We start from the raw sequence: 26481 nt of genomic DNA, 5'->3' as shown, positions 1-26481 counted from the left end.
TCTGTCGTCTCGCTCGGTGCCCCGCCCACAACACTGGGCGGTCATCTGATTGGTCAAACGTCGGCGCAATAGCCTATCAACGCTGGAAGCTTCTGTTCCACAGACGGGCGAAGAGGGGCGCGTGCGCAGACTGGAGCTGCTCCAGCGTGCGGAGACGGGGGTGTATTTCAAAAGAAAGGCGGTGAAGCCGAATTCGCAGGAAGACCACAAACTGATCGTCTGTTCCTGTGACGACGAGCATGACTAGATCACGTAGTCACACCAGTGATGATACCGCAAGTCACTGTCGCACGGCATCCGTGCGTTACGGCCGGTGTGGCTGCTTGTGCCAGCTCTGTCTGACACTCTGCCTCGTGATCATCGTAATCAATAATATAACGATAATGACCGGAAATACTGCCCTTCACCGGTACAGACATCAGCTCAGGCTCATTAGGGCTACCAGTTAAACATCTTAATTTATTTTTTGATTTAATTTGATATCAATAGTAGGCTATGAATCTCCTCAGTAACAAATAATTCAAGTGAACAATCTTCTTTTAGTTGCAAATGCGAGTGAAACGCCGTCACTGTGGAGCCCAAACTAACCACATGCTTGTGTCTGTGAGTACAGTGGAAAACGATATTAATGAGGCTTGAAAAGAAAACTATTTTCTGATATTGTCTGTTGTCTGTTATAAGGAGGTGTCCTTTTTCCCCACTTTAAATCCTGTCAACCCTTAGCAAAAAGTAGTTTATTCAAGTGTACTACAAGTATACTTATTTTATACTAAAACTGAGGCAGTATACTTGAAGTGTACTTTTTATATACTACATTTGATATACTTAAGAAAAGTATAGTGAAGTGTACTTGGCTTATACTGAAAAGTATAAAGAATAGTCTAAGACTAAGTACATTAATACTTAGACTTATACTTTAATACTAAAGCTTATACTTGTACTTTAGTATACTGTGGACTGTGGCGCAAAGACTCAAGACTTGGGTATTCTGTTGTTGGTGTAATTATGGTTCGTGAATGTGGTTGTGAATAAGATGATGTGTAAGACAGTTGCAGGTTAATTCACATCCTTGTTCTGTGGTTAAATTGTGTCAAATTAACAAAGATGATAAAAATGATGGCACCGTGAGTGAAGGGGTGTTTTCCGGGAGAGACTTCCCGTTTGTTCAGCTGTGAGCATGTACAGTAATAAATGGTGAATCTCTTGCTAGAAGATTGCTACATTACAAGTCCTAACACTTACAATATCTTGATATAATTGCAGATTAACATGAAGTCATTGAGTTGTGTTTACATTTAATTTAGCAGAATTAAAATTTTTGTTTTTCACTAAACACATTTGCACTGAGGTATTACCTGTTATAAACTTACATGTTAATAAACTAAAATGTGGACAAGAAGTATATACTTAGTACACTAGTAGTATATAGATGAGTGTACTCGCTGTAAACTGAAGGTGTACTTCTGTAAACTTGAAATGACCTTATAAAGTATACTTAAAGTATACTTTTATAAACTTAAAATGTTCCAATTTAGTCCGAAGAAGTATTAAATTAGTATACTTTCTAGTATGCTACAAGTACATGGTCCATAGTATACTTGCTATACTTATACTCAAGCATACTTAATAAAATGAACTTCAAGTATATTACTTTTTGCTAAGAGGAGTCTTTTGTGTTCGTGCACAGTTGCCCAAGACACGTCTGTGGTTTGTTTGAGTTTCTGAAGGAAATCACCCAACAGCCCAGCACCAATAATCACTGATGAGAGGAGAACTTCATCTCTCTATTCATATACAAAAATTTATGAACATTTAACATGTTTTCAGGTGTAAGAAGGAAACTGATAGTTCATTGAAAAGAAGTTAATACAATATTAAAATTTTTTCAAACAATAAATCAGCACATGTTGATTTACATATTTTCAAATCACAGGATGTGAAAAATTGGCTTTACAGTATTTCTCTGTAACAGTTAACATAAACATTAAATAAAAGTTAGGAAAACAAAGCTTCCTCAATTATTATTAGTGATCAGCACACAATAACAATTTTTACTCTGACCTTTGTCTTACTGGAGAAAAAGGCCCTCAAATAAATCATCGTCATTTCACATCGTTTATTTCCTTAATCAGAATGCCGTAAGGTCGAATGGAGCTCTCTGCTATCCGTCTCTCCTCCTCTGTAGACACTTCTCTGTGAACAGGAATGAGCCAGTGGTTAGATCGTTGGCAGATCTTTCTCGTTTGAGGATTGATTCGATTTTGCAGGATGACTTTGTAGCTTTTCCCCGTCGTCTTCGATTTGAAGGTCCTGGCATACTGCTCGCTGTCAGCGACGTGTATATCTGGTGTTGAGTAGATTCCCCTTCCATATGCAGATACGTCTCCTGCTTTGTAGTGACTCCTGATGATGCCTTTGGCCCCATCTAGGCTCGTCCCATGGTAGGAAACAGGCCATTCTCCAGGTACAGAGTGACTCCTCCATCCGTTGGTGCCCAGCCAGGCGTCTCCATCTGGGTATTTACCTTTGACCTTCAGGGCCATGCGGTACCAACCTTTTGGACGCTTGTAAAGCTCATCACCTCTCATACACTTAGACGAGTCAGAGAGATCAGTGAAGTCAAAGTCAAAGTTGGGATCAAAAAAATCTTTCTCATCGATGAAAAACTCCTTCACATAGACATGGTGCTCCCGGAACAAGTTGTAGAGGAGAAATTTGTCAACAGACAAAATATCTACCGTCCTCGCGCATTTTTTGTCATCAAAGGGTTTAATGACTTTTTCAAGAAGTGAAGACAAAGCTTCAAGTCTAAGATTTGAGTCCATAAACATGGTTCAGGAGGCTGTTATTAAGTTCTTTTAGCGTTCTCTCGGTCACAGTGTGAGTGTTGCTCAGCTCTCTTCTCTCTCCTTAAACATCTATGTATGCCAGCTCAACATGCACTGAGATGAGCACTCACTTTCAGTTTGACTTGTGGTTTGAAACGAGCATGTCATGCTTCGCGGCAACACATGAGCAAAACATGACAACTATGATAAAACACTTTTTGTATCATATTGTTTTTGGGGTATAAAATGTAAATGAAAGTGCAAATAAGATCATTGTCTTATCATCATGAGAGTGCTGCATCGAGTTATAACAAAGGTTGATGTTTCATTAACATTATATTATCAATTTAATTAATTCATATATACATTTTAAATGTAGTCAGTTGTTTACTTCTTCTTCAATTGCATTTTTCCACCTATTCCTACCAACTGTTTTATTTATGTATTTCCTTTACAGAAAAAGTAAACGTACATAATTTCGATATGTTATTCACTTCTAACTAATGACGCAGTAATGTGTTCATCCCTTTAATGTTGCATTTGTTAAAGGTCAGTCTCATCCGGATGACCAGTAAAACATCCTTATTTATCAGTTGGTTTTATTTTATATAAATAATCTGAATCTCCCAAGTAGCAAAAAAATTAAAGTGATCACACTGAATACACTGAAAGAAAATATAACTGAGGCTTGAAAAGAAAAACATCTTTTTTTTTTTTTTTACTTCTACTTCTTGTTACAAGGACTTGAACTCTGCCTTTTTTGTTGGTGTTTTGAATCACAATTCTTTGAGGTGTAAATTTTCCTCACTTCAAATCTTATTAAGTCATTTATGTAATAGTGACTATGATAATTTGTGTTGTGTATATGTAGCACAGTTGCACACAACACACATCTGTCATCTGTATAAGTTTATGCAGGAAACCACACTAGGGGTGGGCGGATCGATCCAAATATTGATAGTATCGATACCAAGGTGAGTATTGGTATTGGATCGATACTAGCTTGATGAGATCGATTTTTTTGTTGTAGTTTCTCTTCTATAAATTCAGCAAATCACTGGTATTTCTTTACAGAGTTTGTGTGAGCGCAGCGCTCCTCTTCACTTCTCTCACTCCGCTCACTCAGGTTCACTGTAACTGTAATTTAAAAATATATACTTATATTGATATAGAGTCTACCTCAAACCTGAAGTTTGAATATGGCATAATATAATAACCCTTTCGTGTATCTGTTGAAGGAACATCAGTATTTCTATTTAGGAAACATGCAGATAGGTTATGGATTTAATTAAGTTAAATATAATTTTCTTATTTGGCTAAAATCTTTGTCCTGTGTTTTATCGTTATCATAATCATGGTCAACTAATTAAAGGCAAAAGTACTAAATCACTCAATGATCAGGAATTTTCAAGTAAAAAGTATCAGTATTGGTATTGGTATCGGCAATACTGGCCCTGTAATTACTTGGTATCAGATCGATACCAAAATTCGCCCACCCCTAAACCACACCCCTCCTGCACCAATAAAACACTGACGGGAAGATCATGTACAACTCTTTATTAATATACAAAAATTATGAACAATGAACATATTTTTCAGGTGTAACAAGGAAACTGGATGTCTATTGAAAAACATGTTGCTATACATACAATAAATGAGTTATTGATTTAACACTCAGAAGACAAAAAATAAGTAAAAGTTAGGAAACAAGGTAGTTTCAGTTATTGTTTATGATTTAATTCACAGTCAGGAGCTCAGTTATTCTCCTGCATCATAACCGTGTGGGTGAGGCTGATTTTCCCCATCAGCCCTGTCCACCTCAAACAGTGAGAAGAGCAAAAATACAACACAAAAATAATAATTTCATGTGTGCAACTCATTGGCCTTTTATTCATGTTCTTAAGCAGTCTTTAATCTGCAACACCTTATTATAAGTGCTTCTAAACGTCTTGTAATCCCAAAATAAACATGTCTATAAAGCTATTATCTACGCTTAAATAGTCTTGTTAATGTTAATAAATGTCTTATAAGGATTCACAAGGTCCTTATTTCCTGTTAACTAACACCTATTGTGTGGAGGTTAATATAAAGGGCTATTAAAGATTTCAAATAAGCAGATATACTAACAGAATAGTACGTTTCGATGAAGACGTTAATAACTAAAACATGACAGTCGACGCCAGAAGCTCTTTGACAAAACAAAGTGATGTGTTCATGTTTTTGATTCTCTATTGAAACAACTCTAGCCCGATATGAGTTTACGCAATACTTTAAAATAGAATGCAAATTTTAAACCAAAGAAGACAACAAACCAAAGAATAAAAGAGACTCTAATAAGACATAATCATCATCTTCATCATCATCATCATCATCATCATCATCATCTGTATTTGTACATCTTTTGTTTTTGTCGTATGTCTTAGTCTTGTGTCAACACATCAGCTTTGTGAATTATGAAGTTGGAGCATGCTCATACGTTTAATCAACCTAATCACTATCTTGTTACGTCTTCTAAGTATTTCACCATCATCGTCATCATCATTGCTCTCCTCGTTCATTTCCTTAATCAGAATGCCGTAAGGTCGAACAGAGCTCTCCACTATCCGTCTCTCGTCCTCTGCAGACGTTCCTTCGTGAACACGAACGAGCCAGTAGTCAGATCGTTGGCAGATCTCTCTCGTTTGAGGATTGATTCGATTTTGCAAGATGACTTTGTAGCTTTTCCCCGTTGTCTTCGATGTGAAGGTCTTGGCGTACTCCTCTCTCTCAGCGACGTGTATATCTGGTGTTGAGTAGATTCCCCTTCCATATGCAGATCTGTCTCCTGCTTTGTAGTGACTCCTGATGATGCCTTTGGCCCCATCTAGGCTCGTCCCATGGTAGGAAACAGGCCATTCTCCAGGTACAGAGTGACTCCTCCATCCTTTGGTGCCCAGCCAGGTGTCTCCGTCTGGATATTTACCTTTGACCTTCAGGGCCATGCGGTACCAACCTTTTGGACGCTCGTAAAGCTCACCACCTCTCATACACTCAGACGAGTCAGAGAGATTAGTGAAGTCGTAGTCATATTTTGGATCAAAAAATTCTTTCTCATCGATGAAACATTCTTTCATGTAAGCCTGTTGCCTCCCAGTGAGGTTGTAGAGATGAAATTCATCAACAGACAAAATATCTGCGTTTCTCCCGCGTTGTTTCTCATCGTAGGGTTTAATGATTCCTCCAAGAAGGGAAGACAAAACTTCAATTTTCAAATTTGAGTCCAAAAACATGGTTGAAGGAAGGACAGGAGTGGCCGTCTCCTTCTCTTGCTTACAATGTGTGTGAGCTCTTTCAGCTCACTGGACTTTATATGTACCAAATTAGATCTGTGATTTTTCTTTCACTTTCCTTTTCCAAGTTTTGATGCCACCTGTCCGCTACTTTGACACACAGCAACAACTGGGACAGACTGGAGTTCCATCCAGAGCTGCCAGCCTCATTCAACACGCAAACAAACTCACGGGTTGTCGTGATGCCATCATTTTGTCTCATTGCACAAGTTAATTTAACACAAGGCTCAGTAACAGTTAATCATGTCAAAAGTTGAGGGATTAAAATAGAAGGCATATACAGAATTTACACAAGCAAAATGTGAGGTGATGGGATTGTCCTCTAAGTGGGCATAAAGTGTGATGTGTATCCGGTACAGCTAACAGTACGGGGGAACGCTGTTTCATTCGTCCTGTTTCAAGAAACTCAATGGACTGGACTGGTAGCTTGAACTGGGCTGGTGACACAAGATTACCTACTCTGCTTCTGTGTCTCCTCGTGTTCATATGTGGAAGTGTCCTGAAAGAAAAAAAAACATGTAGCACTTCAACATTAATGTAAAAAAGATCAATCTAAGTTTTAATCTCAAATCTATGAGCCCTCCTCCCGTCACTGAACCGCTCTGGATCAGAAGCAGAACCTGATGTGACTGTTTATTCCTCCCGTCTGGTTCACCCCCGACACCCTGGTTGGTTCTGAAGAGTTGAGCAGTGGTTCCTCCCTACAAAACACTCAGCAAATGTCTGTTTTGAGAATTGGAGAATTGTAAAGCACTAACTACAGCCCAACGTCCAGATTAAATGTTTAGTCTCAGCCGTTGGATGGACTTTTATAAACATTGCTTTGCTCGCTTCAAATTGTTTTTGTTTAAATATTTGCTATCTGTTTTTTTTTTCTCTTCGCTCGTGTTGTGTGTGAACTGGGCTCACTTGTTACAGAAATGTAGATTTAACATATGGTGAAAGAAGATATGAGAATTCACTTTCACGTAGACTCCTGGTTTGGGTGTAATGTAATCTGCACTGTGCTCTGACATACGGCAACAGATGACAGCTGCAGCTTTGCTGACTTTGATTTAAGTACAACTTGAAAAGGGGATCCTGTAAATGCAAGCACAAGTAATGAGCTGCCAGACAGACAGAGGACTCAATATTGATTGTAAAAAACACTCATCACACATTATCAGGACTTCCTTTAAGAAACGAGACAAGATAAGATGTACCTTTATTGATCCCTTCAGTGGAAATTACAATATATTTGATATGTCCCCCTGCTGTGGGACAATAAAGGAATACTGATGTTTTCTTTATAAATTCCCATTAAAGGAGACATATTATGTTAATTTCCAGGTTCATAATTTTATTTTGTCTCAGCTTCTAAAGTGTGATGAAGTAGATTTATGAAGTTTAACATATAGTGAAAATGCTGAATTAAAGTCTTGAAAACATACTTTGTTACGTTTCACTGCTGACAACCTGAAACTGTCTTAAGTGTAAGCATATATAAATACTGGGTACAAGTGAAAAAATATAACTGAAGCTTTAAAATCTTAGAGAATATTTCTAAAACCTTTCCTTTTTCTCTCATCATGAACCCGATCATAAAGATGATCCCTGATGGCTTTCCCTGCTATTTATAGCTACTGTAGATGAACCCGTGTGCTGCACACAGTTGCTATTTGGTGTTCCCAGTTTGTTTATAGCAACTTTCTATATTTGTTCTGACCCTCTAACGTTTTGTTTCCCCCTTCCTCCCCCTCTCTCAGCTCTGGGGCAGATCATGCTGTACGTAGACGGGATGAACGGTGTCATCGGGCACGCTGAGACAATCCAGTGGCTGTACACGCTGGTTGGCTCAAAGGTACAGCCGAGCATAAATACACGCACAAAAAAAGAAAAGAAACAACCTCAACATACGCGCACACAATGCAAGCAGGCTGTAGCCGGCTCTGAGTTAGCCATTCATTGTTATTTTTAGCTTTTATAGCCAGAAACACAAACACATCTGCTACTGATCGAATTCTGCGTCCTGACCTGAGGGTGGTGTCCTTTGATGGTTTTGTGGTGTCTTCGTTATTTTTAAACGTTCACTTCTGCTTTGCGCCGAAAGTCAGTCTTAACTCCAGTCCAAACCTCAACGATGTATTGTCTCTATTCCTTTTTTAAAATTTCATTTAAAAGTGTCTTTAATTTGATTTATTTTGAATGTAGACGTATCTGTAACCAGGGGTGGACTCGTGATGTTTGAGGGGCAGGGGTGAAAAAGATAAAAAAGGGCACCACATGTATGTGGGGGGGGGGGACCAGACGCAGAAAGTTGAGATATATTTATAGTCAAGGAATAGAGTTTTATCACATATTGTTCTATAAAAGGGCACCAAATAGAGGCCTTTAGCATGTTTTATCTGATATAGGGGCACACATGAGGTCTCAAATAATTGTTAAGTTTCATAAAATAATAGACATGGCACCATTAAATATCTATGCTCTGTTTTCTTGCGACGTGAGTTTGTAACTTCTTATCCCCCCTCCTTTAGTTCCGCCTGGTGGTGAAAACCGCTCTGAAGCTGTTGCTGGTGTTCGTGGAGTACTCCGAGTCCAACACGCCACTGCTGATAGAAGCCATCACCTCTGTGGACACCAAGAGAGGTATAAATAGCTTAACACGCCACCAGCTGCTGAGGAACATTTTCCCTTTCATTATGTTGGCCCTGTTGCTGTTTACTGTAAATGTTCGGTTTACTGCCCAGGCTCACACAGAGGGGTGGCACTGACAGTAGAGGGTGACAATATAATTGATGTTTCTTTTTTGTTATTTACTGATTTCCAGGCAGCAAGGCGTGGTCCAACACCATGGAGATCTTGCATGAGAAGGATGGTGTGGACACAGAGCTGCTGGTCTACGCCATGACCCTCATCAATAAGGTGTCTGCATCTGAAGTGTCTGTTCTGAATGTTTACATAGATTTTAACACAGCTTTTACATCATAGAGTGCTAGACAGAGTAAAGTATAACTCTGATATGACCCTAGGTACTTTAAACATGCATCTTCTTTCCTCATTCTGATTTATTTCATTGTTTAAAGTGTTTACATTTTATTTAGTCACCAAAATGTTAAGGTTGAGGAATGAAACTGCCATAATTTCTTTCTTTCTTTTTGACTTTGGCACTTTCAGACCTCTGCATCAGGTCAAGGATTTTGAACCTCAGTTGCACCTCAGTGACTGATCTGTATCTGTTTTTTGTTTTTTCCTTGCAGACGCTGGCGGCACTGCCTGACCAGGATTCATTCTACGACACGGTGGACGGTCTGGAGGAACAGGGCATGGAGACAGTGTCCCAAAGACATCTGGGGCGGAAAGGCACTGATCTGGACTTGGTTGAGCAGCTCAACATTTATGAGGTTTGAGGCACAGAAAGACATGAGATGACGAGGAAACTATTGCAAGATTATATTTACCTTTTATGACGGATCAAACTTCTTGTAAGAGCTGCTCAGGCTGAATGAATGTGACTCAGTGCTGTATTTAAAGTACATTTGCTCAATACCCATCACCCCACTTCTCACACTTTCAACTTTCCCCTCCAGATGACTCTGCGGCATGAAGACGGCGACGATGACAGCCAGCCTCCACCTGCGGGTCGCCGGGACCGCCGGCGAGTCAGCCTCGGGGGCGGGGACAAAAAGCGTGGCCTGGAGAGGAGGCGGAGCCGCAGGGCGTCTCTCGGCCGATCCGGTCACGCCTCCCCCTGCAGCCCCGCGTCCCCGCAGAGAGCCGGCTTCCAGCCTTTTAACGGACAGAGAGCTGAGGACATGAGCGAGAGGTGAGAGGAGGGGGACCTGTTCTGAGCAGGTGTAGGGAGGGATCTAAATAGTCGTCACTCTTGAGCTCAGCAGAGAAGTTCTGACTTGTCTTGTACCAACACTTTCTGCTCCAGAGCCCTGTCAGGTGGTTTCCTTCCATCCATGTAAGTTCAAAGGTCTCTCAGGAAAAAAGGTCATCAGCTGACCTTTGTGGCCTACTGCTGCTTCTCACCTACATGCTGTAACAGCAACTAGTGTGTCTCCTGTCACATGAAGCACTCCTGAGTGGCTTTTTGTTCTGCAGTGAAACACCGGTGCACATTTGTGCTCCACTAAGAGAAAAAGAAAATCCTCAGCAGCCTTCAGGCCGTCAGAGTTTGCTTGTACTTCTAATAAAAGCGTACACTTTAAGAAACCAGCACAGGCTTATTTCAGTGCTGTGTGTGTATGCACGACAAGGGGAACTTGGATCCGGTTGTAGCTGTTTTGCTCAGGTAAATACTTCCTCTGTAATTCCCCTCATCCGTCAATGACTCCCTTTACGTGCCTCCTCCTTCATGCCTTTATCCTGCCAGTGTGCAAAATGCTAGAACAGGAGTAAAAACGTGCATTATTGTGTGAGAAATCCCTCAGCAGATTATAATCGTCATGTCAGAGACTGCTTCCTGCTTTACATTACGTACGCACACACAGAAAAAAACAAACTTGTAATGGCCGTCCCATTCGTCACACACACATGGTTCTGGTCCCGCGGAACAACACCTGGCAGCGCACGCCGACTCGACTGCAACAAGGCTCATCTGGTTTCGCTAGACAAGACGGTTTGGTGTTGCTGATCTCAAGTCAGTTGTCCAGCCGTGGTGTTTTCTCCTCTTAGCATTCCCTTCCCTCTTCCTTCTCATCCAATTTTGCCCTCATGTGCATATTAAAGTAACTATCTGGAGGCATGGCATGCGTAATGAGAAACATTCATTCCCCCCCTTTCTCCTGCTCCGTCATTCTGCTTTCATTCGTCTTACTTCTTTCTTCTTTTTTTTGAATCACTTCATCTGATAAATGTCACGTCCTTGTTTGTCTCTTCCATCTCCTTATTCCTCTGTTGTGGTGAATTCCATTTGCATGCTTTTCTCATGTATCGCATCATCTCTCCCTAAATCCTTCCCTTCAATGTTCCGCCTGTATGTCCGTTCATCCACCCTCTACAGAGAGGAGGAATGTGAGGATGGCATAGAGGAGGAGGAGGAGGAGGAGGAGGAAGAGGAGACTCCAGTGACTGAGTCTGATTCGGATGAGGAGGAGGAGGAGGGGGCTGATACAGTGTCTAAAGAGACCACCCCCAGGTATTTTAGGACATAGTGGTAACCTGGAAATGAAATGATGTCCTGTGGTCTTTAAAAGTCTCCTCTTACAATGTTTCTGGTTGTATATCTGGCTGTTTGATCTCCTCGTGGCAGATGTGCTACGTGGTTGATAGTATCAATGCAATACTGCCCATGGTTCCGACTCTCTCCTTTGCACAGTTGCTCTTTCATCCATTTATTCCTCTAAATCCATTCCTCTGTTTCTAGCCCGGCTAGACCTCTTCCATCCGTAGTTCACCGAACGACCCTCCAGTCCATCACCATCACCTCGAGAAAGGAGAACATAAAGGACGAGGAGCAGAGGAATCGGACCGAACCCGCCACCCACTCCCCCTCTTCTCCCGCCTCCTCTCTCCCCATCTCCTCCCCTCTTAGTCCCCCAGCCCAACCCTCCCTCCTGGCCTCCCTGCTGGCAAGGAAGAGGTCCATCCTCACCGTCCCGGCCACCAAGGAGGTCAGCCCGCCCTTGCGCGGCAGCTCCCGCCCCTCCCCCGACCTGCCCTACCTTCCCCACTCGCCCTTCCACCTGTTCTCCTACGACCTCGACGAGGAGCCGTCGCCCCCGGCTTCGGCTAAAACCAGCGAGGAATCGCCCAAAACGACGTCTCCCAGGTCAGACGGACAGCAGAGCTCAATCTCCCGAGAAGCGCAGAGAGTTTTCCCTGCAACTATTCCAACGCTGCACTTTTCAGTTTCCACTTCTTTTTCTGGCTTTTACCAGCTTGGATCCCTTTGCACCACTTTTGTTAATCATCACCTCCACTTTTCACCAGTTCTTCTCACTTCTTTGACTGCACGGCGTCACACCTTCAGCCTGTCATCGCTCTTATTATCGCCTGTCGTTCCTTTTTTCCACCTTTTCTTCTTTCTTTTCTTAGTTTTGATGCTTGCAATCCTCACTTTTGTTTCCCACTGTCACCACTTTTTCCTTCCTTTGAAGAACAGCACGAGCACAGGAGCTTTTTCACAGATGCACTTCTCTTCACCTGTAGATCTGTAGTTTCACTTCCTCCCTCTTAGCTTCATCCTTTCCGTAGAGTTTTTGCATTATCTCATCCATATTTTCTCCCTTCACTGTCCACTTCGATATTATAAGTATATAGTATTGTTGTATATGATTTTTCTCTTGGACTTTCCACATGACCTGAACCTCACCTATACATAGCTTGTTATGATAATGCTATAGTATATTCAGGATGCTACAATTTAAGGCCCTAGTCACAAAAGGTGCATATTTAATGGGTCTGCAAACAAACACTTATTCTCTGTATTTATTGATTAGTTTGTCTAGAAAATGTCTTAGCTTCTCATAAAGGAGTAAAACGAACAGAACATTTTGACAGTTAAGAAGCTAGAATAAAGTAGTTGGCAATCCATTTAAAGGTGCAATATGTAAGAATTGTCGAATTCATACTCCAGCATGGTCAGCATACCACTAAAGAAAGTGCTTACTGCTGCTAACTAAAGCGGCTGTTAGCTTGAAAGCTTAGTTAACCGTGCAGTTAGCGGTCATGTTAGCTGACTCTGCCCGGACTGGGAGCTTGGAGCACCAGGCGGCTGTTGGTTTTCTTTAGTATCGAACTGTCACCTCTTGAAGTACAAAGTGGATAAGGGCTAGCTGGTTAGCATGTTAACTTCAATAGTTATCTCTGCAACACAAATCATAGATGTCTTTGACGTAATGTCAAAACTGTTGTGTCTGGGGGGCGCTGTTGAGCTGGCGATGGAGTAAGACGTGTTTTGTTTGGGCTCCCGTCGAGCATCTTCTTTTTACTTTTTTATCTTAAGTTAACAACCGCGCTGCGCACTGTGGCATCGACCAGTCTGTTTTGAAAATATTTCCGAAGCCGGGTGACGGCCTTCGTTTGAGTGAATGGCGACGAATCTGCGCAAATTCAAGTACACTGGTTCAGCGAACAATAGGCCCGACACCGCCTCGAGCCACACTGCTACTGCCACCCCGGCAAAAACGTCTTCGCCAGGGTCAACTACAACAAAGATGGACACCGAGTCCCTGAAAACGGAGATTCTTCTCTCACTGAAAACTGAAATTTCGGCGGTGATAAAATCAGAAATGCGATGTGCACTTGCTGAAGATTTCGACTTCCTTAAAAGTGAGTTGCAGGCAGTAAAAGCAGAAATAAAAAACAACATGGCGGCGATTAATTCCGAGATCGACCAAATGAAAACCACAATCCAGGACATGGAGACCGGAATGTCAACATGGTCAGACGAGGTGGTGACTTTACAGAGCACGGTAAATAATCTGAAGATGGAGGTGGCAGAGCTCCGAGACAAGTGTGAGGACATGGAAGGGAGAGCGCGGCGGTGCAACATCAGAATACTGGGGGTCCCTGAGACGGCCGGATCGAGCTCCACGACATCGGTCTCGAAGCTGCTGCGAGAAGTACTACAGCTGGATAAAGATGTGCTCGTCGACCGCTCACACAGAAGTCTGGCTCCAAGAAAACCTGGTGAGAAACCGCGAGTAATCGTAGCCAAACTCCACTACTTCCAAGACTGTGTCGAGGTGCTGAGCCGGGCGCGCACCCGTGCTCCACTTCGGTACAACGGAGAGACAGTTGCTATTTTTCCGGACTACACTTCAAAAGTCGCCAAAGCCAGAGCTGCGTTCACCGAGGTTCGAAAGCTACTCCACAACCATCCGACTGTCCGGTTTGGTATACTCTTCCCAGCCCGTCTCCGTGTCACTCATCACGGAGAAGTAAAGGAATTCACCGACGCAGAAAAAGCGATGACCTACGTTAAGAGCCACATCGTTCCTGCAGCAGAGTAGCGTGAGTGAGACTGTTTGACTGTTCAACCTCAGATTCCACCTACTCTGACAATATTATTTTATATCTTTTTACATTCATGGAGAGATAACCAAGCTGGCTGTACCCAGTGGACTGATGTCGTTGTTGCCACTCTGAGGGACTGTTACAGTTTCACCACCTTATATTGTGCAAAAGGGTCAATATTCAAAATGAACCAAAGGCTTGACCAAAGGACCCTTTCTCTCTCCCTTTTTCCTTTTTTGTCATTGCTGATCACCTGTACTCTTGGGCCAAATAGTGTTTTGTTGCTTGGAAATTGCCTTATTGTGTAAAGTTTTGTAAACCTAATATTATATGTTGTGGCTAATCTACAGTGTTGAATTTCTAATGCCTTCTAACTACTAATTGACTCCATAAGAGATGCGGTGTTGAATAGCCTGTTGAGTAGTTTTTTGTTTTCTTTTTCTTTTTTCTCTCTCTTCTTTTCCTACTTGAATGCATAGAAGGCCTTAAAGTGCTATGGTGGCAGTGCACTGGATTGGTCCTTTTGAGGTGTTTGACGGGGGCCTGAACGGCAGGCTCTGCAGAGTTCCCCACCACAAACACTTATGTGTGGATTTGTTCTTGAGGGGTACCATGTTCACCTTGTTTTCCCAGGTGTTGAATGGGATGGGGGGGAGGGATTATACCAGACTTGCTCAAATCTTGGATTTATTTTTTCTATATCTTTCTTTCTTTCAGTTTGCTTAGCCAGATGTGAAATTTCATTACATAACATCTTGTACTCAGTAGGTTATGACTGATCCTACTTCAACCAGAGGGCAGCAGGGACTCTCAGTCAACTTTGTGAGCTGGAACGTAAAGTCACTAAATCACCCAGTTAAGCGTAAAAAGGTATTTACACACCTAAAACGATTGAAAACCGATATTGCATTTCTTCAAGAGACGCACTTGCGCACAACAGACCTGTTTCAAATAAAGAGAGGATGGTCAGGACAGGTTTACCACTCTAATTTCCGCTCAAAGACTAGGGGGGCAGCCATCCTAATTGATAAAAATATACCATTTACAATGACTAACGTTGACTCAGATCCTGCAGGGCGCTACATTATTGTGACGGGGCAACTTTTCTCACTTCCAGTCATCCTGGCCAACATTTATGCACCAAACTGGGACAATCCAGCATTCTTCTCAAGCTTTTTTTCTCGCTTACCAGACCTGACGTCACACCACCTTATCCTTGGTGGCGATATAAATTGTGTACTGTCCCCGGCCTTAGATCGCAGCTCCTCCAAAAAGATCTCTTTGTCTAAATCAGCACGCACTATCCAGCTTTTTCTTGAAACATACGGTGTAGCGGATGTGTGGCGGTTCCGTAACCCCACTTCTAGAGCATACTCCTTTTACTCCCCAGTCCATAAGAGTTACTCTCGTATAGATAATTTTTTCCTTGATAAAAGACTTCTCTCCTCTGTAACTAAGTGTGATTATGAAGCCATAGTCATTTCAGATCATGGTCCTTTAACCATAAAAATCCGCATTCCTAACACACAGTATGGCTACCGTCCTTGGAGACTTAATCCTCTTCTCCTATCAGAAGAACCTTTTATCAATTTTATTTCATCTGAGATAAAACTATTTCTTGACATTAATCAAACGCCAGGAATGTCTTGTTCAACCATATGGGAGTCTCTAAAGGCATACCTACGGGGCCAGATCATTTCTTACTGTGCGAATAAAACAAAAACAAACACAGCACGCCTTAAAGAACTAACAGATCAGATAATGGAGCTAGATACATTATACAGTCATCAACTATCTGCTGACATAATGAAAAGGCGTCTATCTTTGCAGACTGAATTTGATATCTTATCAACACAGCAGGCTGAATACCTCCTCTCAAAGTCGCGACACGGGTGCTACGAGCATGGGGAAAAAATTGGCCGAGCTCTCGCTCATCAGTTACGACAAAGAACTGCCAATCAGACTATACCAGCAATTAATGATGAACAGGGTCTGAAGACTACAGATAGCCTCAAAATTAACTCATGTTTTAAAAATTTCTACCAATCACTATACACATCAGATCTGTCGACAACACCCTCAGCGACAAAGGATTTCTTAAGTCCCTTGCATGTTCCATCCGTGGACCCAAACATAGCTGATGCATTAGAGAAGGACCTCTCGCCTCTGGAGATAATATCTGCGATAAGATCTATGCAAAGCGGCAAGTCCCCAGGGCCGGATGGCTATCCGACAGATTTTTTCAAAAAATTCTCAGACCAACTTGCCCCCTTACTACTGTCAGTGTTTGAAGAATCACTCTCACTTAAGACCTTACCTCCGACCATGCGCCAAGCAGTTATCTCAGTAATCCTTAAAAAAGGGAAAAACCCTCTGGAGTGCAATTCATTTCGGCCAATTTCTTTACTAAACACTGATGCAAAAGTACTTGCCAAAGTTCTGGCGCGTCGACTGGAGGGTGTTCTTCCTTCAATTATATCACCTGACCAAACAGGTTTTATAAAGAATCGTTACCCCTTTTTCAATATTAGACGCCTTTTTAACATCCTTTATAGCCCCTCTCCACCTGGCATGTCAGAGGTAATTCTCTCACTGGATGCTGAAAAGGCATTTGACCGGGTGGAGTGGGGCTACCTTTTCAGCACACTTGAGAGATTTGGTTTCGGCCGGAAGTTCATATCATGGATCAGATTGTTATACACATCTCCATTGGCTGCTGTTCGTACTAATAATAATCTGTCCCCCTTTTTCGAGCTTAAACGTGGTACAAGACAGGGATGCCCCCTGTCACCGCTCCTTTTTGCAGTCGCAGTGGAACCACTGGCTCTAGCCCTGAGGCAAAATGCTGACATCAAAGGAATTCAACGAGCAGGAGAGGAGCATAAAGTCTCACTTTATGCTGATGACATGCTACTTTATTTATCACAACCGCTTTCGAGTCTTCCTAAGCTAATGGTTCTGCTAACAGAATTTGGCAAATTATCTGGATACAGGGTCAATATTCAGAAAAGCGAGCTGATGCCTGTTGGTACTAGTAACAGTGAGACATCCTTAAATTCACTTCCCTTCAAAATTAGCCCTAAAAAATTTAAATACCTCGGCATATGGATTACAGATAAACATAAAGAGCTTTATGCTGCTAACTATCAGCCCTTACTGTCAAATTTGAATCAAGATATCGAACGATGGGATCCCCTGCCTCTCTCTTTGGGTGGAAGAATTAATGTAGTGAAGATGAATATACTGCCCAAGTTTTTATATGTATTTCAGTGTCTTCCGGTTTTTTTAACCAAGTCTTTTTTCATCAAACTGAACAATCAGATATCAAGTTTTATTTGGAACAAAAAAACACCCCGAATAAAGAGAAGTGTGCTTCAGAGACCTCGCTCAGGGGGAGGGATGGCGCTTCCCAACTTCTTGTATTACTACTGGGCGGTCAACATTAGAGTATTGTTATATTGGCTGGGTAATGATAATGATAATACGGACAATGAATGGCTAAATTTGGAGAGGGCATCTGTAAACCCCACTTCTTTAAGAGCCTTACTATGTTCTAAGCTGCCGTTTACACAGTCCATCACTGACTTTACTTCTAACCCGGTTGTTTTACATTCGGTCAAGATCTGGAACCAGTTTAGAAGATCCTTCTCGCTGACAGATCTTTCTCAGGCCACACCAATCGCAAAAAATCATATGTTTGCCCCATCATTGATAGATGATGTCTTTAATGGATGGTCCAGAAGAGGTATTATTTCACTGTCCGATCTGTATATTGACAGTAATTTCGCCTCCTTTGAGCAGTTGGTACAAAAATATCATATTCCCAAATCACACTTCTATAGATACTTACAGCTTCGGAATTTTGCATTCTCAAACCTAGAATGTTTTCCATTATGTCCCCCAACTAGCCTCTTAGACTCAATTTTTGATTGTAAGCTAGTAAGAAAGCAAACTATTAGCACAATATACAAGATTTTGTATTCTCATAACATGACACCTCTAGACCTCCTTAAAAACAAATGGGAGACTGATTTAAATGAAACAATTGCAGATGACACCTGGCACAAAATAATACAGGGAATTTTCTCTTCCTCCATCTGTCTCAGACATGCTGTTATTCAATTCAAAGTAGTACACCGTTTGCACTGGTCTAAAGTCAGACTTTCTAAGATCAAAGCTGACATAGACCCCACTTGTGATCGATGCCGTCGGGACCCAGCTACTTTGTTACACATGTTCTGGGCATGTCCGAAGCTGGGCACTTTCTGGCAGTCCATATTTGAAACCTTCTCTAAGATTTTTGGGAAAGTGCTTGCGCCGACTCCACTCATTGCACTTTTTGGTGTAGCTCAGGCGGGCCCCCCTCTTGAGATGTGGGAAAGAACTATGCTGGCTTTCTGCACTCTGCTGGCTAGGAGACTGATATTATTGAAATGGAAAGACCCAGCACCTCCAACATACAGTCACTGGATCAGGGAAACTATGCACCATATCAAGTTGGAGAAGATCAGATACACAATCAGGGGGTCTACTAGAACATTTTATAATATCTGGCAGCCTTTCCTAATGTTTGTTGAAGATATGGAGGCTGATAACTTAACACTGTAAACCCCTAATGCTGCCCTCAGTCATTTAGATAACTTATTTCATTTATCTGACTTTTTTTTTTTTTTCTCACTTTTTTACTTTTTTCTTCTTCATGTCTGGCTATGTGAACTCAATGTCTTGAACTCTGTATCATACGTTGATAATACTCTAGGTCTGGTGTCTGAGGGAGAAGGGGATGGGCTGGGAATGGGGGATTTATTTTTCTTGTCCTGCTCTGTTGGACCTGTGTTAATTGTAAACTGTAAAAGCAAAATAAAAAAGACCTTGATCAAAAAAACTGTTGTGTCTTATGGAATGTTTCAAACAAAAAGATCTTACATATTGCACCTTAGATAATTGAGGTCAAACAAGACAGCTTAAAAAAGAAAACTGCTGGATGGATAAATGAATCCCTAAAGTAAATGTATTATAGCGGAGGGTCTTCTCAGATTCACAGTGGACTTGAGGTTCAGAGAGACACATTGCCTGGCATTTTCAGGAAACACCACAGAATAAACACTACAGCAGTTACTAATTAGGGTCACTCTAGCGTTGCACCAACAGCATTCCCGTGATGCAACAAGGTGTCACATTCGTTTCTCGCCACCAGTTTCGCACCGACGAGTTAGTCGCTAGGGTGTCGTGTGACCGGGTGACTGCGGAGGTCGCTCACTGTCACCCATTTTCTCACCCCTTCTCTCACCCAGGAATGGAGGTGTCATGTCCTATGCCTCTGTCAGTACGCCGAGTACGCCCACCAGCCCCAGGTGAGAGGAGTCGACATTTTCCTGTACATGAACACATCCTGAAAAAAACACACTTGTGCACCGTTAACACATTCACACACGAGTTTGTGTGTGTGTGCCAGAATGAACACACGCGTATAACGAGCTCGGACTGTGTGCAGCCCTGCGATGCTTTCATGGTGCTGACATAGTGAAGTGAATGTGATCCTGGCTCTCTGGTTCCCTAGTTACTAAGCTGCTCCTGTTTCCTCCATGGAGAATACCCCCAGTAAACATAATTTATGGCCTGTTAGATACATATGAACACATGTCTAAGCTCTGTATATATGTCGAGCATGTGATGTGTTGTGTTCATGAACACATTCAGATGTTTATATTGTCATAATGCTACAGCAGAAGTTAGCAGAGGCAAAACCGTGACGCCATCAGTAGATATAAAGAAGAAAAAAGTCTCGGAATGTTGCACTGTGCTGACGTGTTCGACAAGGACGTGCTTGAGGATCACAGCTTCACACCGATTGAGCAGAGGTGTAATCAAACCTTTATTTCTTCTGCCTCTCTTCCCTTCAGGCCTGCTTTGGGAGGTCTTCTCTCCTCCTCCTATCGACAACACCAGGAATCACTGGCGGCCGAGCGAGAGCGCCGCCGTGTGGAGAGAGAGGAGAGACTGCAGAGGATCGAGAGAGAGGAAAGGAACAAGCACAGGTGAGGCATCGCTGGCTTTGTTTTTAAAAAAAAGCAGTTTGAAATGAGTATGTTATATAGAAATGAGATATAATTCAAATGGGTACTCCAGAACTGGAAATGTACTTCCAATATAAGGGGGGACTCGCATGAGACAGAATATTTTCACAGCACAGGCAGACATTTTCTGACTTACTGCCTCAAGTTTGAGCCAAGCGCCGAAACGCAGAGACAGTTTTTATAGTTCTGCTCAAAATCCTCCTAAATAGGATTGTGCCTGAATCTGATAGTTGACTATCACCAGATGGTTCTTGAATCTTGTTGTGACCATGAGGTTGCACGGCAGCCAGTCTTCAGGACGTTGAATGCACCTGGCCAAGAAAAAGTCCTGCAATTATAACACAATTAAAGCACAATTTCACATTTTTACTCTTCACAAACAAGACACATTGTTACATTGTTACCTGAGAACAGCTTCAGAACCATGTTGATGGTACAGTGTCGTGAAATAAGGTTAACGGTGTCTCTGTCTCAGCCACTCCCCCCCATTACTTGTTTCTGCTCTATGTAACCTCAGTGAGAGAGTCAGATAACAACGTTACATTCACGTTTACCTCAACACATAACAGTGTTATTACCTGTTTTTACAACATAATTTTCAAAATAATGTTGCTTTAATTAAGCTTGTAGCTTTAGCCTTTTCCACCTGTTTCCAGTCCTTAAGCTGCTGGCTTTATTAAATATGACGATGGTGTTCATATTCTCGAAGTCTCAGCAAGAAAGCAAAAAAGCACATTTCTTAAAATGTCCTCTTCTTTTCAGCCAAAAAATAAAGAATATTATTACAGATTTGTAACATACACAGTAATGTACTGTAGAATTGAAGCTGCTACGTAAATATGTCAAATGTACTCCATAAAGTGAAAATGAAAGTGTACATTGAAAATGATTTTCGCTGTACAAAAGATACGAGAAGAGAGTGGAGTTGTGGGTGACATCAGTACCTTAGCCGCTTGTGCATGGTGTGTAAACATTTCATATTCACCCTGGCAGGTCCACAGAGGACCTCACTGGTGCAGGGCTTGATTATTGTGTTTTTAAAATCTCTCTTTGTGTGTCTCTCACAGTCGCGACTATGTGGATAAAATGGAAGAGGCCAGGCTCGCGCGGGAGGAGAGGTAAGTGTGTGCACTAAATCAAAACAACACACACTCACAGAACAGCTGAGCCCGCGGGGAATATGTTTCAGCCGGTGGTTTGGGAAGCTCGGTAATAGCGTAATTGTTTTCAGGTTAAAAAGGTGCCCTTTGCTGCCGGAGGCTGGGGGGATACTGAACCGATTTTCTTTGCTCTGTCGGCTTGTTTTTCCCTCTCTTAAGGAGCTGTATTTTAACTGCCACGCTCTGCCAAGTGCTGGATTGTTTTTGCCTCATGCTGTGAGAAAATCAGATTCCAGGATTCGTCAAGCGTTTCACTCAGAATGCGCGTGCACACACACAGACACTCAAGCGCATGTACCTCTAATCCCACAGACAAAAAGTATTTTCATGAGGCTAATAAATATATGTGTGTGTGCAAAGGGGAAACACAGGAAGGAAGAGACGCACTCACGAGGGTATGAGAGGTCACGATCAGATCCAGGACTGATCACACTAGATGCAGTCATCTTTTCGTTATTTTCCTCCCTTCTCTTCTTCTTTGTCTTCCACTGACACACTATGTACTGTGCCAAGCGCTTTTTCCTTTAGGCCCAGACCTCTTTCACCTTCAGTTTAGAGCAACGTTGATGAAATAGCGCACGGTGTCCAAGGGCCGGAAATCAGAGCCAAAGTAAGACAAACTGAGACCAGGTGAATTCAGCAACAGATGGTGGAAACAAGACACGAGACAAGAAAGCCAGAGAGGGAGATGAGCACATGGGAGATGTATCCACAGAAGAGGCTGATGTATTTATGGTGTATTTGGGCTTCATGGTTATTAGGAAAACATTACTTTTTACCCCAGTTTACTTCCCTGAAGAATGTGTTGGACAAGATACAGCGCTGTAGCACCTGGAGAAAAAGAAGAAAAAAAGGGTATGAAATATGATGGCTTCAGTGACAGCCCAGAAAAGATTGTTAATGGTGTACGAACTGAACAGGAGCTCTGAATCATGTCTCAAACATTTTCCTTCTGTGTTGCTGCTGAACACAAAGTTTTTCCTCTTCGATGAAACTCGATGCCTGGCTATTACGTATTGCTAATTACTCGGGTGCTAGGTGCAAAGTTCTTAGATGCTGAACATGGTAAACTTTATTCCTGCTAAAAATGTTAGCATGCTGACACTTTAGCAGGTAGCATTTAGCTCATAGCTCCACTGTGCTTATCTGCAGCCCCGCACTGTGTGTTGCAAATTTTTAGTCGTTACTAGTTGCAAAAGGCTAATGTGCAATAAGCACACCAAACTAGGACTATTTTAGCTCATAGCATTTAGCTCATAGCACCATCTTGTTTCTAAACATGCTGCAGATCAGGATCATTAATACAGGCAGCGGTGCTGGAATCAACAAAACTTTGAAGATCCTTGTAGCTGCTTTAAATATCATATCATCATCATCCATGATGGGTCATCTCAGTCCTGACCCGCTGATAAGAGATTTTTGGACAATGTTTCACAATGCAAATGTGTATTGGCTGAGTACAGCTTAACACACACACACATTCAGCAAACAGGTTATCAAAAAGTGATTTATGGGCATAGACAGTACTCACAGTGATAGTCTGGTATGCTAAAGTGTTTTGCAAACTATCCCTCAACACCTTTTATTTCGAAGCGCATCATGACATTCAGCATGTTGAAGGTTTTGGTTCCAAGTTGAAGCACACAGTACACAGTTGGCTCGGTTGCTTCATTTCACTCCCAATCAGGTGCACATTCACACAAACACACACACATATATTGGTATCCAGTTTCTTCAGACCTCTGAAGTGGCCTGATGCTAATGAACTCTGAACAGAAGCTCCACACATTCATGGCACGGTGGGAAAGAGGAGGGGTCAGGAGGAAGAAAGACAGAGAGAGAGAGAGAGAGAGAGAGGGTTGATTCAGTGCCAGTGAATCTATTCTGGCCGGCAGGTTGAGTGGTAAAGTTTGTTAAGGGGAGAAAGGGAGGAAGAGAAGAAGGAAAAGGATAAGAGAGGAGAGCTGATCGAGGCACATCTTGAACAGGTTTACTCTGATTCACTTCTGCAGTTTGGCCTTTCAGCAGCCAGACATTAACTCTTCTCCTGTCTTCTCCTCTCCTCTTCATCCTCCTCCCTAACACTGTCTCTTCTTCTCTTTACTCCCGCTGGTTGCATATTCGGACTGCTGGCGATGGCTGAACATTTGGCTTAACAGGAGGGGAAAGGAGGGCAGGATGGTGAAACTCTTGACTGCAGGATTTTTTTTTAGGGATGAATGCTTTAAATGCTTTGATGACGATTAATAGGGTGCTGTAGAGAATTGAGCTGGGCTTATAGTGTGAGGAGGAGACACAGAGGAATGTGATTTTAAGGTCAACAGCAGGTTTGTAGTTTGTGAATTCAAGTAAATCAGTAAACAAACTACTTAAGTGCATTGAGACCAGCTTGTTCTCCAGCTCTCTGTCTCTATGTTTTACCTCTTTCCTCCTCCTTTTCTCCTCCCTCTCCTCCAGGTATAAGAACGTGGAGCGTCTGGCAGCAGAGGAGTTCGAGCGGGACCGTGTCCGGGTGTCAAGGACTCGCCCTGACCTCAACCTGAACTTTGAACCCTCGGAGGCCTGGCCCTCGTCATCGCGCAGCAGCACCCCGTCCTCGTTCGCCTCCCAGGAGGACGCAGAGGCTGACCTCGAATCCGGGACTCCCGCTACCCCCAACACGCCCTCTGAGACTGGTAGGACGACTGAGAATACTGTTTGACGGAGTAGCTGTCATATAGAAACGCGCTACACACTGTATTGACTAATCACATGAGGTCTCTGTGAGGATGGAGTTGCTAACAAGTAAAAGATGTTTAGATGACGACATGTAACACTGTAGTCAACTAGACATGTTTACATATTACTATACGGTCAAATATCTGGTCGGTTTTGCACTCAACTGGACATTAACATTCAACATTACTACCAGTGCAACTCATATTAGGATTACCACTGTTTCTCACTGCCATACTACTTCTATTACCACTACTAAAAATACAGATTTAAAGGTGCAATATGTAAGAATTAGTCACCTGTTGAATTCATACTCCAAAAAACAAATAGGAGGCAGCACAACAGCAGAGTAACCGCTAAGTGCTGGGACCCTGGAATATCGCAGAGTGTTAGGGTTCACGCCACGAGCACAGGAGCTTTAGACTGAGATGGGCTGGAGCTAGCTGGTTAGCATGCTACATATGCTTGGCAACATGATTTGTAGACATCATAATGTTAAAAATGTTATTTCTATACACTCTGTCGATAGTTTTAATGGAGTTTTGAATATTTTAATGCAACATTTTTATACAGTGTGCCTTTAAGGGGCTATATTAGCTTTTGCTGTAACTGTGATAACATTGAATTCAGATCAATCAATTTAAAGGAATAACTGGTCAGTAGCCAACTAAAATGACTAACTGTTGCATCCAAGGAAAACTTGTTGGTCAAAAAACAATTGCAACCGTGATCGTAAGTACTTTCAGTAGACAGCAGTAGACAACAGAGTGGGCTATCTTGCAGAAGAGTTGGAGATGTGCAACTGTTCCATCATTCAATGTACAATTTACAACAAATTTCTGTCCAAAAAAATGCAAAAAATAATCATGTATTGTTTTCGTAAGTGTAATTTGGATGAAGGTTTACAGCGCTAACAGGGACATGAATGGGGGGAAGGAGGCCTGAGTATACAGTGCTACGCCCCTGAACGTTAATATCATCAAGATCAAATTGCAAACAATTACCTTTGATGACATACTACACGCAGTGTTTGCTGTGTATCCCTCATGCGTAAGTGTAACAATGGCAGACTCCGCCATTAAGCAGAGAGATAATATTGAATGTGAATACACTGAATGGCTAAATATTGCCAACATAACTTAATGGTGCACCAAAAACTCTCAGTACTGATGTTTCTGGGCTTCCCTCTTCAAAGGTGTCGGCATGTAGTTCGATAATAAAGGATACTGCGGAGGCAAGGCCGGGTGGAAAATAGAGCGATCTTTATTAAAACGAAATCTAATGCCTTGAGTCCGATCAGAAGCGGCCACGTTCAGATATTATCAAATCTGAGGACAAAACAATGCCAAAATGCTTGTCCTCTGCTCCATCAAAACCTCAGCCTTTTGCTCTTACAAGGTTTTTCCAAATGCCACCCCCCGTTCCTTCTGTCAGGGCCTTTTTTAAGAGTCTCTCCTCAAAGTCACCCACTTCTTCTGATTGGTTCCCTTGCCAAATTACTTAACAGAAGACAAAGGGGTTCTATCTGTGCTTAGTCATCTCTTATTATTTGGCATGCAGGTCAAGCTTAGCTAAGCACTTAATCATCTGTTACCTTTGACCCTTACAGTTGGAAGCCACCTCCTGGACTTCTATTCACACAATGAAAATCAATTGGTCATGATTGAATTCAAACTAAGTTGGTCAGTCATGATTGAATCTAACTTAAGTAAGTCAGAATGTGTTGTCCTCCAGACACCTCAGTACGACCTGAAGATTATAACTTTAATATTGTGTGTGTTACACTTTTCTTGTATGACTTTGAATTCTGTCGGTCCCACACCTCGGTGACTTATAATTTAAACCAGAAGGTCTCCAGTTCATTTCCCAATAGAGCGCCCCAAAACAATCATTCTTAACCTTAAATTGTTGCAGGTTGCAGCCTGTGGTTCAAATTAGCATGCAGGCCTGAGCACAAGAAGGCGAGGCGAGAGGACTGTGGAAATTACTGAGGGAGAGAAGGGGGAAACCATCAGGGGGGGCAGAAAGAAAAAAAAACAGAGAGAGGACAGGGGTGAAAGGGTCAAATAGTTTTTTGAAAGACCTTTTTGAAAGTGGGATTCCAAAACATCTTGGGTAAGAAAACAGCCTTTTCTTGGAGCTGAGTGCATGCGTCGCCATGAGCTGAGTGGCAGCGGCTCAAACAGGCGAGTGTATGAGGCCTCACAGTGTCGTGTTATTCTAACCCCGCCTGCCTCACTGCGCTGCCTGTACTGTTAGGTTACCTGTTTGCACCGTGTACATGAGCGTGTTTTGATGTAAACAGGAACTTAATTCCTCATTTCCTGTTCATATCCTGGTCCCGCAACAACCAGACTTTATAAACCCGCCATATTGTTTACATTAGTGTATGGGCGTGTGTTTTTGTTTTTCTTGTTACCGTGTG

At 42.3% G+C, this 26481-nt stretch overlaps 1 protein-coding gene across 6 annotated transcripts in view; it reads left to right on the top strand.

Annotated features, from left to right (window-relative positions):
- The window catches only part of fhod3a (formin homology 2 domain containing 3a), a 77520-nt gene that overhangs the window by 39537 nt on the left and 11502 nt on the right, over positions 1-26481 (top strand). For 2 of the 6 annotated variants that reach the window (XM_030412299.1, XM_030412298.1), the window contains exons 6-17: positions 7903-7997; positions 8674-8785; positions 8967-9061; positions 9397-9540; positions 9727-9962; positions 10077-10106; positions 11148-11282; positions 11511-11915; positions 19399-19458; positions 20008-20142; positions 21249-21299; positions 23799-24016. In XM_030412299.1, the coding sequence (XP_030268159.1) occupies positions 7903-7997; positions 8674-8785; positions 8967-9061; positions 9397-9540; positions 9727-9962; positions 10077-10106; positions 11148-11282; positions 11511-11915; positions 19399-19458; positions 20008-20142; positions 21249-21299; positions 23799-24016 (1716 nt within the window). The remainder of the gene's footprint in view (positions 1-7902; positions 7998-8673; positions 8786-8966; positions 9062-9396; positions 9541-9726; positions 9963-10076; positions 10107-11147; positions 11283-11510; positions 11916-19398; positions 19459-20007; positions 20143-21248; positions 21300-23798; positions 24017-26481) is intronic. The other 4 variants (XM_030412300.1, XM_030412301.1, XM_030412302.1 and 1 more) reach the window with 4 other exon arrangements.

The sequence above is a fragment of the Sparus aurata genome, chromosome 3, assembly GCF_900880675.1.
Source record: "Sparus aurata chromosome 3, fSpaAur1.1, whole genome shotgun sequence".
Lineage (NCBI taxonomy): Eukaryota > Metazoa > Chordata > Actinopteri > Spariformes > Sparidae > Sparus > Sparus aurata.
The sequence above is the reverse complement of the archived record's forward strand: the minus strand, read 5'-3'. Positions and strand labels throughout refer to the sequence as shown.